Below are 14,602 nucleotides of genomic sequence, written 5' to 3' on the forward strand. Positions count from 1 at the left end.
CAGTTGGTTTACCTGTCTCAGACTCACAGGTCACCTTGATAATATACTGGCAACATGCAAGGAAACAGTTAGGATCGAACAAAAAGTTGTAAAAAGTCTCATTATTCTCATTACATGTCTGTAAAACATTTAGGCCTCAACCTCACACCTTTGCAAAATTTGAAATGAAATCAAATGAAATGTGATTCATGCTCTGAATAATTAAAATCATAATCACATATTTTTTTTCAAATGACATCAGGTAATTAAAATCTATGAAATCACTTTTGTAAATCAAATTTAGTGCTGAAACAGTATTCGGAGCGTACATAAAATATAACTATTCACCTGTTTTGATATTGAAGGGAGGTCACTCTAACATTCTTTAATCTTGGCTCCACAGCATCCTGACATCGGGATATGGAATCAAATTCGAAAGCTGAGTGTCCTGTTTGCGGGAAGTTCTTCCCCTCTTCTTTCATAAACACACATGTCAATGAATGCCTCAATCTGTCAAATTCCGAATCCACTGAGGCCGACACAATGTCAAAGTCGAACAAACGCAAGTCGAGCGACAGGTCAGAAGACACGGGATGGGGATTTTTCAGACAATCTAGTGTGTCAAAAAAGGCGAAACTGTCCGAAAGTACGAAAACTAGATCGAAACATGAATCCGAACAAAAGGAAACTGACAAAACTGTTAATGACAGTGATGATGATGTCTCCATATTAGACGACGACAATGATCAACATTTAGGGAAATCCCAAAACTTCAAAACGTCAACAACGACCAAAACATCGGCAACGACCAAGCCTTCCAACATTAAAAACATTTTTCATAGTTCAATTCCAAACCGAGAGTTACCCAGTTCATCCAGGCTTTCAAATGCAACACAAGAAAGGCCGTCAAGCACAAGCAGCAGCAAGAACAAGTTTGCTCCCTTGGCAGAGCGGATGAGACCCACAAGCCTTGACCAGTATGTGGGGCAAACTAAAGCTGTGGGTAGAGAAAGCCTCCTACACTCACTGCTGCAAGGCAATCACATCCCCTCCATGGTGCTCTGGGGACCCCCAGGATGTGGAAAGGCAAATATCTTTTGTCATGTGTAAAGATATATTGAGTTAATTAGTCGAATTTAATTTTGCATTTTCATTATTTCAACAATTTAATATTTATTTGACACAGAAATGTGCAAAGATTCCGCACATAGGCACAATGTGTGAAGCCCATTTTTGGCACCAAAGCAATGATAATGCAAGGATATTGCTGAAGGTGTAAAACTAAACTCACGCACTCTCTCAGTTCAGATGGGTTTTTGCATTCACAAATTCTTATAAGCATATATATAACCTGAGTTTTCTGTTGTAATACCAATGTCAGGAATTCTATGACACCATACATTTTCAGACAACCCTAGCCCGGATTATCGCCAATAACTGTAAATCTCACAGCAACATCAAGTTTGTTCAGCTGTCTGCAGCAGCGGCTGGAACCAGTGATGTCAAACAGGTGGTCACTGTTGCCAAGAACGACCAGAAGATGTTCAGGAAGAAGACTATTTTGTTTCTGGATGAAATACACAGATTCAACAAAACACAGCAGGTACAGCTTGTCTTTCTTTCACCATGCGGTTCCTCCATTCCTTTGTGTATAGATAGGAAGTATATTAACAATAGTCTTAAATAAGGGACGGTTCATAATTTATGGCAAGGGGGAGCATGTACAATGTGAATGACCAACCCTAAAATTTATGTACAAAGTAAGTACCCCCTCTCCCTTTGCATATCATGTTCAAATTCAATTATTAATTATTATGTACAAAATTGTTAACCCCCAGATCATGTACCAAATAGATGAAAGGTCCCTAAATGCATATCTCCAAGATATGCCAAAACAGTTTCATTAACTTTCTGTCTGTATAGCGAGTAAGAGACTATGTTTCCATTTTCTGTCAGTTTCTGACAGCGAAATTCAATGCATTGAAAACAAGTTCAGAATTATAGCTCTCAGGTAACGGAGGTAAATGAAGACCACTGCTGTGGGATTTGTACCTGTCCATGGGCTAGCGGACTAGTGGGAATTGAAGGCAGGAAATCAGTATTGTGTCATGATTATAATATGCTTGAAATATGCTTCAGTGTGATGCAGCACACTCACTCACTCACTCACTCACTCACTCACTCACTCACTCACTCACTCACTCACTCACTCACTCACTCACTCACTCACTCACTCACTCACTCACTCACTCACTCACTCACTCACTCACTCACTCACTCACTCACTCACTCACTCTTGGCAGGACACCCTGCTGCCCCATGTGGAAGATGGTACACTCACTCTGATTGGTGCAACCACCGAGAATCCATCCTTCCAGGTCAATGGGGCCTTACTCAGTCGGTGTCGTGTCATCGTTTTGGACAAGCTCACGTCTGAAGATCTGTGTGTAATTCTCTACAGAGCTCTAGAAGAGCTTGGTGGGAGGGTGTTCGAATCTCAACAAGATATAGAAGACGATTCCCACGAGGCACAGGATCATGGAGACAGGTTTGATGACATCATGTATATATTTATGGTTTGGATAAAAACGTGAAACATCATTTACATATATTGGGATTACAAGATACTGTAATCCCAAATATAACGTACGTTCCACGTTCAAGGGTTTCATTTTAGTGATTAATTTCAAAGACGTTCAGCTTCCTCCAATATTACACTAGCATGCCATGATATAATTAGAATGTTGTTGAAATCTGGCTTAAACACTACTTAATTTAATCCAGTTCATCTGTTTTCAATTATGCCTATTTTGAGTCATGTCTAAATTTGATTGAGTGATAAACCTTAGGCCATCTTTTGTTTGCTACTTTTCTCAACTACCGATATGGGGTGTTGCTCATATTATCAATCACTAGTTTATCTGGCCCAGACCTGATTGTTAGCACACTGTCATCATACTGCTGCCTTATTGCTAAGTTTGTTTAAGCTTCAAACAAAACTTGATCTGCCTGTTTGTTCGGCCATCAGTCCTCCTGTGTGGGTAGAGAAGAATGCAATCATGACCCTGGCGAACCTGTGCGATGGAGATGCTCGAGCTTCCCTCAATGGCCTCCAGATGGCAGTGCAGTCACGAGTCATCTCATCCAAATTTTCTTCTGCGACACAGAGTAATGGAAACATGAACCAGAACGTTGTCATCGTCAACACAGATCATGTGAAGGAGGGTCTGCAGAGGTCACATGTTTTGTATGATCGAACAGGTTGGTGGTTGTCTACCCCAGAGTTGGTACATTGGTTTTACTTCAGTCCATTTGATTTCATTTGAGACCAATGAGTTTGCTCACTAACACCGTGGGGACCACTTTCTGGTAGAACAGTCAAGTAATCAACAAGTGTGTGTAGTGTATTTTCAATTTCACGTGTGCAACATGCACATCTGGCTGTTGAATATTATCAAATTTTTTATGCGATAAAATTTGGTTTTGTTGCAATTATTGGATTTTGTTTTAGTCAAAAACTGTTTGGCCTCAAATGAAATAAAACAGATTGATTTCTGTCCCGAGTTACATCCCTTGGCTGTGACAGGATTCAACAACAGGGTTGAATCCCAATAGTCTCCCAGTGCTATATTTAATCTCACATAAAAGGTGACTCAGCTTGTCGTAAGAGGCGACTAACGGGATCGGGTGGTCAGGCTCGCTGACTTGGTTGACACATGTCATCGGTTCCCAATTGCGCAGATCGATGCTCATGTTGTTGATCACTGGATTGTCTGGTCCAGACTCGATTATTTACAGACCGCCGCCATATAGCTGGAATATTGCTGAGTGCGGCGTAAAACTAAACTCACTCACTCACTCACTTTAATCTCAAGGGTGTTTGATCAAGTTGAACTCAGTTGCATTGCTTGGAACATTCTGCTGACACATCAGAATCATTCAGTTAAAACTTTTCAAACAGGGTGGGTGAGTGAGTGACTACATTTAGGTTTACACTGCAATCCAGCTATATGGATATGGTCTGTAAATTATAGAGTTAGAGCAGACAGTCCAGTGATCAACAGCATGAGCATTGATCTGTGCAACTAGGAACCAATGAAATGTGTCAACCAAATCATGAGTCTAAACCACCCCATCCTGATAGTTGCCTCAAATGACAAGTAGGGTTTACAGAAGATCAGTTCTAACATAGACCTGCATGGGTCTGTGCAGATAGGCATTTAATTTCAATATTTCCAGTATACAACTATTTTGAAAAAAGCAAGTTTGTGCCCAGGGCTTTGTGATGTTCCATACTAACATGAATTAACATATTTGAGTGTGAAAATGTGTTTTGTAAACAACTAAAAATTTGTGTTATTATAACTTAAGGTTGCCCACTTTTCTGCTGCATAATGTTTTCCTTTGTGCTCTGAAGGAAGTTTGTTGCCCACAGTTTCTTTAAGGTGGCCTAAAGGGGTCGGTGTTGGTGTAGCTTAATGGTTTAAGCATTAACTCATCATGCTGAGGACCTGGGTTCGATTCCCTACATGGGTACAATGTATGAAGCCCATTTCTGGTTTCTCCTTCCATGTTAGAGCTGGAACATTGCTAAAAGTGCTTTGAAACAACACTCACTCACTCACTCTGCTCACTTAATGGGATTGCCCATTGGTTAAAACTTTGGATCATCACACCACCATTTTCTCTCACTGGTTAAGTGTGAATATCAGTCATAATCTTCCCCATTGTAATACTGCGGATATATTGCCATTGCTTAGTTATCACCCCCAAAAAACAAATCTGTTTAGCATAACATTCAACAACGTTTCACTTCTCATCCTTCACAGGTGAAGAACACTACAATATCATATCTGCGATGCATAAATCTATTCGAGGCTCGGATGCTAATGCTGCCCTATACTGGCTGGCACGGATGCTGGAAGGGGGAGAGAACCCGCTGTATGTGGCCCGAAGACTTGTTAGGCTGGCCAGTGAGGACATAGGTAGGTGCATTAGTGCTTGTGATGCTGGAAGTGATTGCCTAAGTAGTAACACATAATGACACAGCTGCATGTGTTCTGAAAGACATTTGAGTCCAACTTGACTGTCTTTATTTGCATGACCCGTAAAGATCTGGGTCAGAATTAATCTTCAGTAACCCTTGCTTGTCTCCACTCGTGAAGATCAGGTAAGAATTGATCTTTAGTCACCCATGCTTGTCTCCACTTTTGAAGATCTGGGTTAGAATTGGTCTACAGTGACTCATGCTTATCTCCACCCATGAAGATCTGGTTTAGAACTGATCTTCAGTAACTCAACTCTTCAGTAACTTCCTTCCATCCATGAAGATCTGGGTTAGAATTGATCTTCAGCAAGCAATGATTGTCATAAGAGGCAACTCAAGTTATTTGGTGGTCAGACTCGCTGACTTGTTTGACACATCATTGTATCCCAGTTGCACAGATCGATGCTCATGATGCATTTATCACTGGATTGTGCGGTCCAGACTTGATTGTTTACAGACTGCCACCATTTAGGTGGAATATGGATGAATGCAGTGTTAAACAATAAACCAACCAACTTCATTTGCACACTAGAAACATGGTTCCTAGTAAGTTTTAATATTGCATATGGTATAGGAAGATGTTATTACATCGTATTTGACTGTAAATTCTGACTTCTAGGTTTGGCGGATCCTCTTGCACTCAACCAGGCTGTGGCGGCATACCAAGCGTGCCACTTCATCGGGATGCCAGAGTGTGATGTGAGACCAGTACCCTCTTACAAGAAAATATTGATTTATCATATAGCATGCATTGTCAGATAGAAAATGCAACACCTATACTGGTGTGATGACCCTTAGTGTTTAAAACTCTCCAAATTTCAAGCCAGACAGCTTTGAAAAATTACCAGCTCAGATACAAACTTGCTTGTCCAGTTTTCAACAAAAAATTGAATGTACATATGTTGCAATTGGCTGTCTTGACATGAACTGCCCAAGTTTTTTAACATAATTTTCCTAATACCTTAAACACCCCAAACTGATGACAAGAGAACATGTCTGATATTATGAAATATTTACTGTTGGGGGTAAAAGTAACAAGACCAGGACAGGCTGCTTTTGAAAATTTACCTTCAGAGATGAAAATAGACCGTTCCCAAATTTTAAACGCTGTCCTTTGTCAGTTTTAGTGTCCCAGTCAATTTAAGTCAGTTTATTTATAATAATCAAAATATATATATATTCAGAGACTAAGCATTAGTTTATATGATCCTATGGCCTTTCAGTAAATACAGATATTGTATGTTTGAAATATATTCTGTTTTCAATGCTATGCTGTAAAGCTATTCACTGCCCATCTTTATCAATGGCACAGATTCTCTGAGAGCTTCCAATCACAACTGAAGACTTTTCTCCACTATGAATAACAGACAGACTCCCTTTCCCTTGTGCTTTGAGTATGTACTAGTGAGTGGATTATAGCACATAACAAATGGTTATTATTGTTATTATTATCCTCTGGCGCAAGTTTAGCGCGAAGCGGGGGATATACTCGTAGTATTTGGCTCTGTCTGTTGGGGTGTATGTACAAATTGGAATATCTTAAGAACCGTTGACTAGATTCTTTTTATATTTGGTACCTAGGTTCATCACAGTGTAAGAAAGGTCCCAATCAGGTTCACGGACCTTGACCCTCATTTCAAGGTCACAAGGCGACTTTAATGTATTACCTTTGTCAGCAAGATATCTCAAGTAGTCTTCACTGGATTTTCTTCATATTCCACATCAAGTTTTATCAAGGGAAGGCACAGAGCCCAGTTGATTTGAGTGACCTTCACATTATTTTTAACATTACAGTGAAAGTCTTTGAATGTCATTTAGAAGTGAAAATACATAAGAATGAAGATTTTTATGGATATCAACTTCTTTATGTGAGAACACAACGTTTCGGAGTTAATGCTTACTCCTTCATCAGGTGATTGAGAAAGGGGGTACAGAGGTGTATTTATATGTACAGGTAAAACAATAACAAAGTAACAAGTGGAATGAGTGAACGAAAGCTGGAAGCCAGTATAAACAAGCACTGATAGGAAGCCGATAGTTATGATAACAATGATGGAAGCCAATGGTAATGCATTACAGTTGATTGGATATGTTTACATAACACAGATACGGGGTAAGGACGATGTACATGATTGGGGATAAGGATGGAAGCCAATGGTGATACATTACGCATGATAGGATAATGTTACCTCTTGCAGTTTCCTTTGGCGCCAGTTTATTGTTGTTGGTAGATAGTATCCTAGTGTCCTCCCATCGAATTGAATGTCCAGGGTTCTTGAGAATGTGTTCAGAGATGGCCGAAAATTGCGTGTTAAGCTTGTCACCAAGATATCTCAAGGACGGATCACTACATAGCAAGATATCAAAGTTTGATTTGATAATTTGTGATGGGGGATTATGTCACCTTAGTAACAGTGCTTGTTATTAAGAATTTTATAAAAGCTCATTACTGTTAGGGTCCCCTTGTCCCTTTGTACTAGTGTAGATGTTCACAGAGTAAAGCTCTTGGTTACGTATTGCAACATTCCCTAGGTTATACTGGCACAGTGTGTGGTATACATGGCTAGAGCCCCCAAGTCTGTGGAGATCTACAAGGCATACAGGAATGCCAAGTCAAGCGTACAGGAACATCAGGGGCCCCTTCCATCTGTTCCACTTCATCTGCGGAATGCTCCCACCAAACTCATGAAGAGCCTCAGTAAGTTGAATACTGGGATTGAGAGTTATAAACTAACTGTTTATATACTGAAGAGGGTTTGTTGATGAATGAAAGCTGTGTTGTTGTTTGTTGTTAAACGCCACAGTCAGCAATATTCCAAATGTATTGCTGCAGTCTGTAAATAATTCAGCCTGGACCAGACAATCCAGTGATTAACAGCTTGAGCATCGATGTATTTAGTTTGGATACTGTGACATGTGTAAACAAAGTCAGTGAGTCTTACCATCCAATCCCATTAGTTGCTTCTTACAAACATTGGCTGCTGAAGACCAGTTCTATCATGGTTCTTCAGGGGTTTGGATGTATTGGGTGTGGTAGTGCAAGGGTGAGAGAGAGACTGAGAGTGAGTTTAGTTTTACGCCGCTTTTAGCAATATTCCAGCAATATCACGGCGGGGGACACCAGAAAATGGGCTTCACACATTATACCCGTGTGGGGAATCGAACCTGGGTCTCTGGCATGAGGAGTGAATGCTTTAACCACTAGGCTACCCCACCACCTGGTAGTGCAAGGCGATGGTGAAGATGGCTAAGCATCATGGGATGTCTTGTGAGGGAGGGGTGTATAGGCAAGGTGGGGAGGTGTGGAATAGGTAGATTTGGTAGGGGAAGAGTATGTATTTAAGGAGGGTTACATTGTGACGTGACTTGTATTGTTTCACATATTGTGACGAGACTCCAGATTTTGTAGCAGGATTCTGTGACTTTCTGTGCAGGATGCTGTGATTGTTTCTGTACAAAACACAACTCACGCTCTGTTTCAGACTATGGGAAAGGCTACAAGTATAATCCAGACTTCAGCGAGCCCGTGGACCAGGAGTACTTCCCAGAGGAGCTCAGGGGTACAGACTTCTTCACATGAGAGTTGTCTCCCCTTGAACATGGCACACCATCACTTTGATCAGATAAAAAAAATGTTGTGGTCTCTGAAATTTAGGGTAGATAGGCGGCATTTATATTTTATTTTTAACCTTTTTTTAGAAGTAATTTTTTTATTCAGTCAAGCTTGTGGTAGCATGTCAACTTTCTCTATCAGAATGTCCGTAGGTGCTGGGAAAAACAATGGTATCTGAAAGCTTGTTTTATTCATACTGCTTAAAAAAAATAGGGTTGGCACCAGAATTCAAGGGTCAGTCTGGTATTGTAAACCAAAAGTCACTGTGTTCTGTAATCTGTATTTTGGTTGAAAAACATGATCAAATATTTGATTCCCGGAAACTGCAAAACTGTTCACTACATATTGACACGTAGAAACATTGCAAACAATGACAGTGGTGACATCATTCAAACCATATTGTGACATAAAGTTAGAATGACGTCACAAATGAGCAACACCAGATGCTGCCATGGGAACCAGCTGAAACGGCCAGCTTATGACACTTCCTAGCTGTACTCCTCGATGTAAAGGAGTGCAGACAGTGAGACCCTTTGGTTTACTTTTTTGTTTACAATGTCGATAAACATCATGTGCTGGCCAGTTTCCTGGTGTAATTGAGTATTTGAAGCACAGGAATATTACTCAATAACACCCGGAAATTGGCCAGCACATGATGTTTTCTCCTAAATCGGAACCACAACATGTTTAGGCCTTTAATACATGGAACAGGTCACAGTAATCACCTCTTATGACAATCATGGGTTGCTGAAGATCATTTCGAACCCAGATCTTATGGGTCTGTCATGATCTGACTTTGGTTAGAACTCCATACTAGTCGTTTCAGACAGGATGACACATTCTACAGTTTTGTAACTAGAAAAGTCCTGAACGAACTTGTGGAGGTATAGAGCTTTTTCACCTGTTTTGTTTCAACATATTTAAAAGATATCCTTTAAAGAGAATTGGAGATTTGCTGCTTGATTCTTCATTGAGCAGGTCATAAACATTATTCTCCGTTCCTTCTATCTAGGGGCGTAGAGTAGTCTTGTGTATGCTCTTCACGCTGAAGACCCAGGTTTTACTGCCCACATCTGTACATTATATGAAGCCCATTTCTTGTGTCCCTTGATGAGATGTCTTTGCCAGCCCTCTGACTGTTGAATGCTTGCATTTATTTTGAAGAATTTTGTATCAGGGGCCATCTCAAAAACAATATTTTGGTCATCGCAAAGACACAAGGGCCTATGGCTAAAAGGTGCTGAATATACGAGGACTGGTCATAAAGTTCTATGCCTACATAAACTGGTGACACCAACTAATCTTAGGAGTGTTGTTGGACAGTGTTCTTCATCACCATTTCCAGTTATTTTACTCAAATAGATCAACTAGTTCAAAAGTAAGCATCCAGTCCTTGAAGCATACTTTGGTATACAGAAGTAGAGAGATGTTGAGGGCTGGAGTTCTGATTTTATATGACAATGCTTTGTATCACAACTCTCAATTGTCAAAGTCTGCAGTACATCAATGTGGCTTTGAAGAACTTCCTCATCCTCCATATTCACCTGATCTGGCCCCAAGCGGCGTTTAGGTATTTCCAAAACTGAAGGAGCATCTCTGTAGAAAACGCTATGCCGGTAATGATGAGCTCAAATCTGCTGTACTCATATGTATACCCCAGTATGCTTCAAGGACCTGTTGCTTTTGAACTAGTTGATCTATTTCAGTGAAATATACTGTCCAACAACACTCCTAAGATTAGTTGGTGTCACCAGTCTAGAAGTTACCTAGGCTAAGAGCCTTTTGACCAACCCTCGTATTACTTATTCACTTTATCAGTCTTACTTGATGTGTCACTATTAAACAAAAATCAAAACAGCTGATTGGAATTGATCGGCAAAGTTTTACATTGTTAGAACTCTCTCTATGCTATTTGTGTACAATGACCAAAATAACGAATGTCATGACTGAAAGTCAAATTGAGACTGCACATGCTAAAATCAATGTGGATGTGTATGTCCTTGACCAAAAATTGAAGCAAATAAAAAACTTCGCTGAAACATTTCAGTACCCCAGTGAATCTTATTTCTTTCTTCCATTAATGAGTGAGTGGGTTGAGTTTTATGCCACACTCAGCAATATTCCAGCTATATGGCAGCAATTTGTAAATAATCGACTCTGGACCAGACAATCCAGTGATCTGCGCGATTTGGAACCGATGACATGTGTCACTTAAGTCAGCGGGCCGAACCATCTTATGCCGTTAGTTGCCTCTGACAACAAGCATAGTCGCCTATTGTGGCAAGCATGGGCTTCTAAAGGCCTATTCTACCCATTTGTATGGATCAATGCTCATGCTACTGATCACTGGATTGTCAGGTTTTGACGCGGTTATTTACAAACCATTGCCATATGGCTGGAATACTGCTCAGTGCAGCAGAAAACTAAATCAGAAGCTAAAATGCTGCCTTTTGCTATTTACAGGTTTTTGTGATTTCTTAGTTTCTCGATTCCCATGGAAACGATTCTGACTTAGTCTCAAGATGGTGGGATGGGCTTCGTTTCCAGAACACGACTCGAAAACTATTTCATATCTTTTAACAGATCTTGGCAGATATATGAGACAGATCTTTAAATGGTGCCTTTTACTGTTTACAGATATATGGCATTTATATTTTTTATGACTTCCTTGGAAACGATTAAACCGTAATGTAAGAAAACATCAAGTAACTGTCTGATGATTTGTCCTTTCAAATATGTGGGGGCCGGGGGGATATGTCATCTTCTGATGACTCTTGTATTGATTATGCCTGGTGTTAATGACCTCACACCAGTCTGTGTCTGGTAGTGTGGTGTTTACCCAGTCACCCTGTTCATCATCGGTGCCGCTATATAGTGATTATAGTCTCCTGGAGGGCAGAAAGTCGCGAGTTCGATCCCTGGTCGTGTCATATCAAAAGATGTTGAAATATGATACTTCTTGTTCCGTGCCTGGCGGTCGGCATTAATGGTTACAAGAGGGACAGGTCGCCTCGGGGTCATCATAATGTGTCTGAGTGGGATATTCATGCTGACTGCGGCATTGGATCTCATTGAACTGGCACTATAAAACCAGTTTAAGTCTTGGCTGACAAGCAGCCATATGCACACACGCATTCACGTCGTTTACAAGCGAAGTATTCTCAAGTATGACGTTGTACCCAATTTCCCCTCTCCACAGAGCTATTAGTGATTAAAAGGGCGGAGACAAAACAAGGTATCTTCTTCAAAATACGGAACAAAAGTTTGTGTGTTCCTTCTTATTATCTTTGTGCCCACTCACTTTTTACATCTACTGGCTAGCGACCAGTTATCGCCGCGTACCAGCTATCACCAACACCAGGCTGTAGCGCTTGAGCAGACAGCTTGATTTTTTCTACTTCCGTAGTATTTCATATATTTGATACATAACAAAAAAAAACAAAAAAACGAGAGGTAACATCAAGCTCCCTGCTCAAGCGCAAGAGCCAGTTATTGCGGCGATAACCGGTCGCTTGCCAGCACAGATACAACAAAATAACAAACGTATTTCAAGCTTTCGGTTAAAGAAAACATTTTAATGTGTACTTGCCTTTGTAAATTTACCCTTGTAATAAGCTGACGTCTCAAACTGTTTATGTAAGAGTACATATACGTTTTCAGTGTTTTTACAATAATATTCTTATTATCACGTTTACAACACAATTGTAAATAACAGGAACAACACTGGGACAACGTGGAATATCTATCAAATGTGACACTGTGATTCAAATGACTCCACAAAATCGTGAACGACACATACTAGCAATACATAAACCTGCATAAAAAAATGTTTATATACGTAATAAAAATAGACGTGGGTACAACAAAGAGGTATTAAACGTTTTCACAGGCAGGAAACCGCTGCACGTACAAGCAATGCCCTCTGCGAGTTTTAACGTACCAACTTCTACGGTTATTTGGGAAACCACTCGATTCTACTTGTCTTTAATCACAGGTTTCAAATCACTTCAACCATATCTGATTGCAACACCCGCATCATCCCAAAGCTGCCTTCTCGGTCACTGTTGGTAGTCATATTGAATAGTAAGTAACATAACAGTGTTGCAATTGCCCCCGATCATGGAAGTAGGCATGTTTCATCCACGTCACATGTCAACAACTTAGATCTAGGGCTTCTCAAATATTTTTACTTCAAAATATGTTGTAACAGCTCAATTTTACACTTGAAAGGTTAAGTTCATACGAAACAACATAACCTGATTTAAGAACGTTATATTCGTTTTTTTTAAACATTTGCTATTATGTTAAAAACGCATGTATGGGTAATACAGGAAAGCAAAGGGAAATAACTCTATTCACGTACACGTTGCTTGAGCGAAAACATTCAGAGTAATCGCCCTTGTAAAATGTGCCCCGTAGTTACCATAACTGACCCCGGTTTCCCTTCTCAGAGGGAACGGTTATTGTGACATGAATTGTTTTTCTTCGGAGCTTCCAATCCCAGAAAAATGTTTGAAATACCAGGATCCAAGGGCGACCGGCCCATACCGCCTGCAAACCACTATGGAAGTTCCTTTGTCAGAAACCTCACCGAAAACTATGTTGTCATACTTATTTATGCTTTTAAGATGGTTAAATTTATTATTTTTGTATTGAGAGTAATATAAGCGTGAGTCTCAAACTATATGATGAGGGACTGGCAGGTTTGATACATCTTGTGAATGCATTTTGGAAGTATTAAAACGCAACCAGGCATTTATTTTATAGAAATGTACGAAACTTACAAGAGAGACAGAGAGTGTGTGTATTGTTCTTGAGCTTATTTCTCTGCAGATTTAGCGAGTTCAAAATCTTACTGACCTTGATCCTGTATATCCTACCCAGCTGAAATAAAACATCATACAACAATAAAACAACATTGTCGGGCAGCGTCAAAACTCGACGCAGCTGCCTCAGTACAAAACGTCTTGGTACAAACCTTTGTACAAAACAATTTATCTACAGTACATGTGATTATAATGAATCAACAATTGTTCATTGTCATGGCCAAGATATGCATGTCCAATCATGAAATTTCCAGAAATATTTCCCAAACATCCTCTCCTCCGAGGAAACATTCTGAACAAAACTCCTCCCGAGGTCAACAGTTTCCATGACAATCAGCTGCTCTAACCAAGGTGTCCTAGCATCTGGAACAGTCTTGGTGGTATTCATGGGACGGATTGTTGGGTAATGGAGACACACCTTGGCAGACACTTCTCTATACAATGAGGTGCAGTTTTCGACCTGCCCGGAGGAAAATCCAGAGCTGATGCCAGTTCCTCTAAAGCTGTCATCGCTCAAGGTGTACTGATTCTGGTAGGCAGTGGGTCTGGAATAGAGACAGGGAAAAGCGTAAGACGTATCTTTTCCAAATCTATATTCTGTAAGTTTAGTACAGATCGAATATGTCTTGCATTTACAGAACAAATCAGAATGAATATGTGGTTTCGAGTCGGATACCGTGTATACGTCTGAAAACAAGAGAGCCAGTAAAGAGTATGAAATCGGGTCATGTGTAAGCGCTCGTTAAATTTCCAACTTCATCGCCATCGACCCAGATCAATGGAGGATGCGGGACGGTAGGGTAGCCCAGTAGTTAAAACGTACGCTCGCACGTCGAACATCCCGGTTCAATTCTCCGCATGGGTACAATAAGTGAAGCCCATTTCTGGTGTGTCCCGTGCGATATTGCCGGAATATTGCTAAAGGTGATCTAAATCTAAACTCACTCTTCCTACAGAGGTTACTTGTCATATCTTCCTACGAACCAGGGCCCCGTTTCACAAAGTTCTCGTAAGCCTAAGGTCTCGTAACTTTTCTCGTAACATTCCTACTTCCTATGTTACAGTATAGGAGGTACGAATGCTACGAGAAAAGCTATGAAACCTTAGGCTTACGAGAGTTTTGTGAAAGGGGCCCCT

General features: G+C 40.4%; 2 protein-coding genes across 2 annotated transcripts in view; one reads left to right on the plus strand and one right to left on the minus strand.

Annotated features, from left to right (window-relative positions):
- Positions 1-366: 366 nt before the first annotated feature.
- On the plus strand, positions 367-10,698 carry LOC137258643 (ATPase WRNIP1-like). Its single transcript, XM_067796341.1, has 8 exons — positions 367-1,065; positions 1,388-1,582; positions 2,283-2,527; positions 3,008-3,240; positions 4,809-4,964; positions 5,646-5,725; positions 7,559-7,724; positions 8,509-10,698. The coding sequence occupies exons 1-8, from the start codon at positions 400-402 to the stop codon at positions 8,604-8,606; spliced, it is 1,839 nt and encodes a 612-aa protein (XP_067652442.1). The 5' UTR covers positions 367-399; the 3' UTR covers positions 8,607-10,698.
- A 1,534-nt stretch (positions 10,699-12,232) lies between these two features.
- Positions 12,233-14,602, minus strand: part of LOC137258227 (sodium-coupled monocarboxylate transporter 1-like) — a 42,135-nt gene continuing 39,765 nt past the window's right edge. Inside the window, exon 14 of the mRNA XM_067795817.1 lies at positions 12,233-14,010. Within this exon, the coding sequence (XP_067651918.1) occupies positions 13,972-14,010 (39 nt within the window). The 3' untranslated portion in view covers positions 12,233-13,971. The remainder of the gene's footprint in view (positions 14,011-14,602) is intronic.

The sequence above is a fragment of the Haliotis asinina genome, chromosome 12 (genome assembly GCF_037392515.1).
Source record: "Haliotis asinina isolate JCU_RB_2024 chromosome 12, JCU_Hal_asi_v2, whole genome shotgun sequence".
NCBI lineage: Eukaryota > Metazoa > Mollusca > Gastropoda > Lepetellida > Haliotidae > Haliotis > Haliotis asinina.

Bases quoted from the DNA above. Each gene is read 5' to 3' on its own strand.
- LOC137258643 (XM_067796341.1), top strand. From the start codon at position 400: ATGGAATCAAATTCGAAAGCTGAGTGTCCTGTTTGCGGGAAGTTCTTC. The intron at 1,066-1,387 runs GCAAATATCTTT...ATACATTTTCAG, and splicing joins GACCCCCAGGATGTGGAAAG to ACAACCCTAGCCCGGATTAT. The intron at 4,965-5,645 runs GTAGGTGCATTA...TCTGACTTCTAG, and splicing joins GCTGGCCAGTGAGGACATAG to GTTTGGCGGATCCTCTTGCA.